General features: G+C 41.4%; 1 protein-coding gene across 1 annotated transcript in view; it reads left to right on the top strand.

Moving 5' to 3' along the window:
• The first annotated feature begins 245 nt into the window (after positions 1 to 245).
• The window catches only part of LOC142464664 (olfactory receptor 5V1-like), a 1,017-nt gene continuing 138 nt past the window's right edge, over positions 246 to 1,124 (top strand). The window contains exon 1 of the mRNA XM_075568023.1: positions 246 to 1,124. This exon is cut by the window's right edge and continues 138 nt beyond it. Within this exon, the coding sequence (XP_075424138.1) occupies positions 246 to 1,124 (879 nt within the window).

Genomic DNA, 1,124 nt, shown 5'->3' with positions numbered 1-1,124 from the left:
CTTATACTGTAGCCCCCATATCTCCATTAAATATGTATTCATATTTATTTCTTACAAGCGTTGTTTACCTTAGATTATGTAAGGTCTAATTACAATGATGTAGTTGTTTAAAGTACTGCAGAACTACTTAAAGGGCCGTATTCACTACGCATCGCTAAACTGGGACACTTTGCAGCTAATCCTAGCATATTTTAGTGAATGGACACAAAGATTTTTCTTTGCAGACAACTCAAGCAGAACAGAAAATGTCAATTGCAAATCTGACCTCTGTGTCGAAATTCAACATGTTGGGATTTCCAGATGTGACTGAGGCACGGGTATTATTATTTGTGTTATTTTTAGGAATTTATTTGCTGACTTTATCAGACAACCTGCTCATTATCAGTATAATCCAGTATGACTCCAGCCTGCAAAATCCAATGTGCTTTCTTTTAGGTAATTTATCTGTGATTGACCTCTGTTATATCTCAGTCACAGTGCCGCAAATGTTAGCCATTCTTGTTTCAAAGCATAAGAGCATTTCCTTTGTTAGTTGTTTTGTGCAGCTATTTTCTGTGGTTTTCCTGGAGGGCGCTGAGTGTATTCTTCTGGCCATCATGGCTTATGACCGGTACTTAGCTATCTGCAAGCCTTTTCACTACATTCTCATCATGAGCAAGGGAATTTATCAAAAGTTGCTTTGTGGGACACTGACAGGCAGCGCTCTCCACTCTCTGCTCCACACGCTACTGATTGCTCGCTTGCCCTTCTGTGACACTAGGATCAATCACTTGTTTTGTGATATCCCACCTCTGCTGAAACTCTCATGCATCGATACTCATCTTAATGAGATGGTACTCTTTGGAGTCAGTGGGGTATTTGTTGGACTCGGTCCACTCTTGTTTATTTTTGTCTCCTACATCTACATTGTTTCTACCATCCTTAAAATGACCTCAGGGGTGGGCAAGCGGAAGACTTTCTCCACCTGCGCTGCTCACCTTATCGTAGTTACCATATTCTACGGAACTGGAAGTTTCAACTACGTGAGACCCAAGTCCAGTTACTCCATGGAGCGGGACAAACTAGTGTCTGTCTTCTACAACGTGGTAACTCCCATGTTGAACCCCATTATATACAGCCTGAGG

This window comes from Ascaphus truei, chromosome 13 (genome assembly GCF_040206685.1).
Source record: "Ascaphus truei isolate aAscTru1 chromosome 13, aAscTru1.hap1, whole genome shotgun sequence".
NCBI classification, from domain to species: domain Eukaryota; kingdom Metazoa; phylum Chordata; class Amphibia; order Anura; family Ascaphidae; genus Ascaphus; species Ascaphus truei.
The sequence above is the reverse complement of the archived record's forward strand: the minus strand, read 5'-3'. Positions and strand labels throughout refer to the sequence as shown.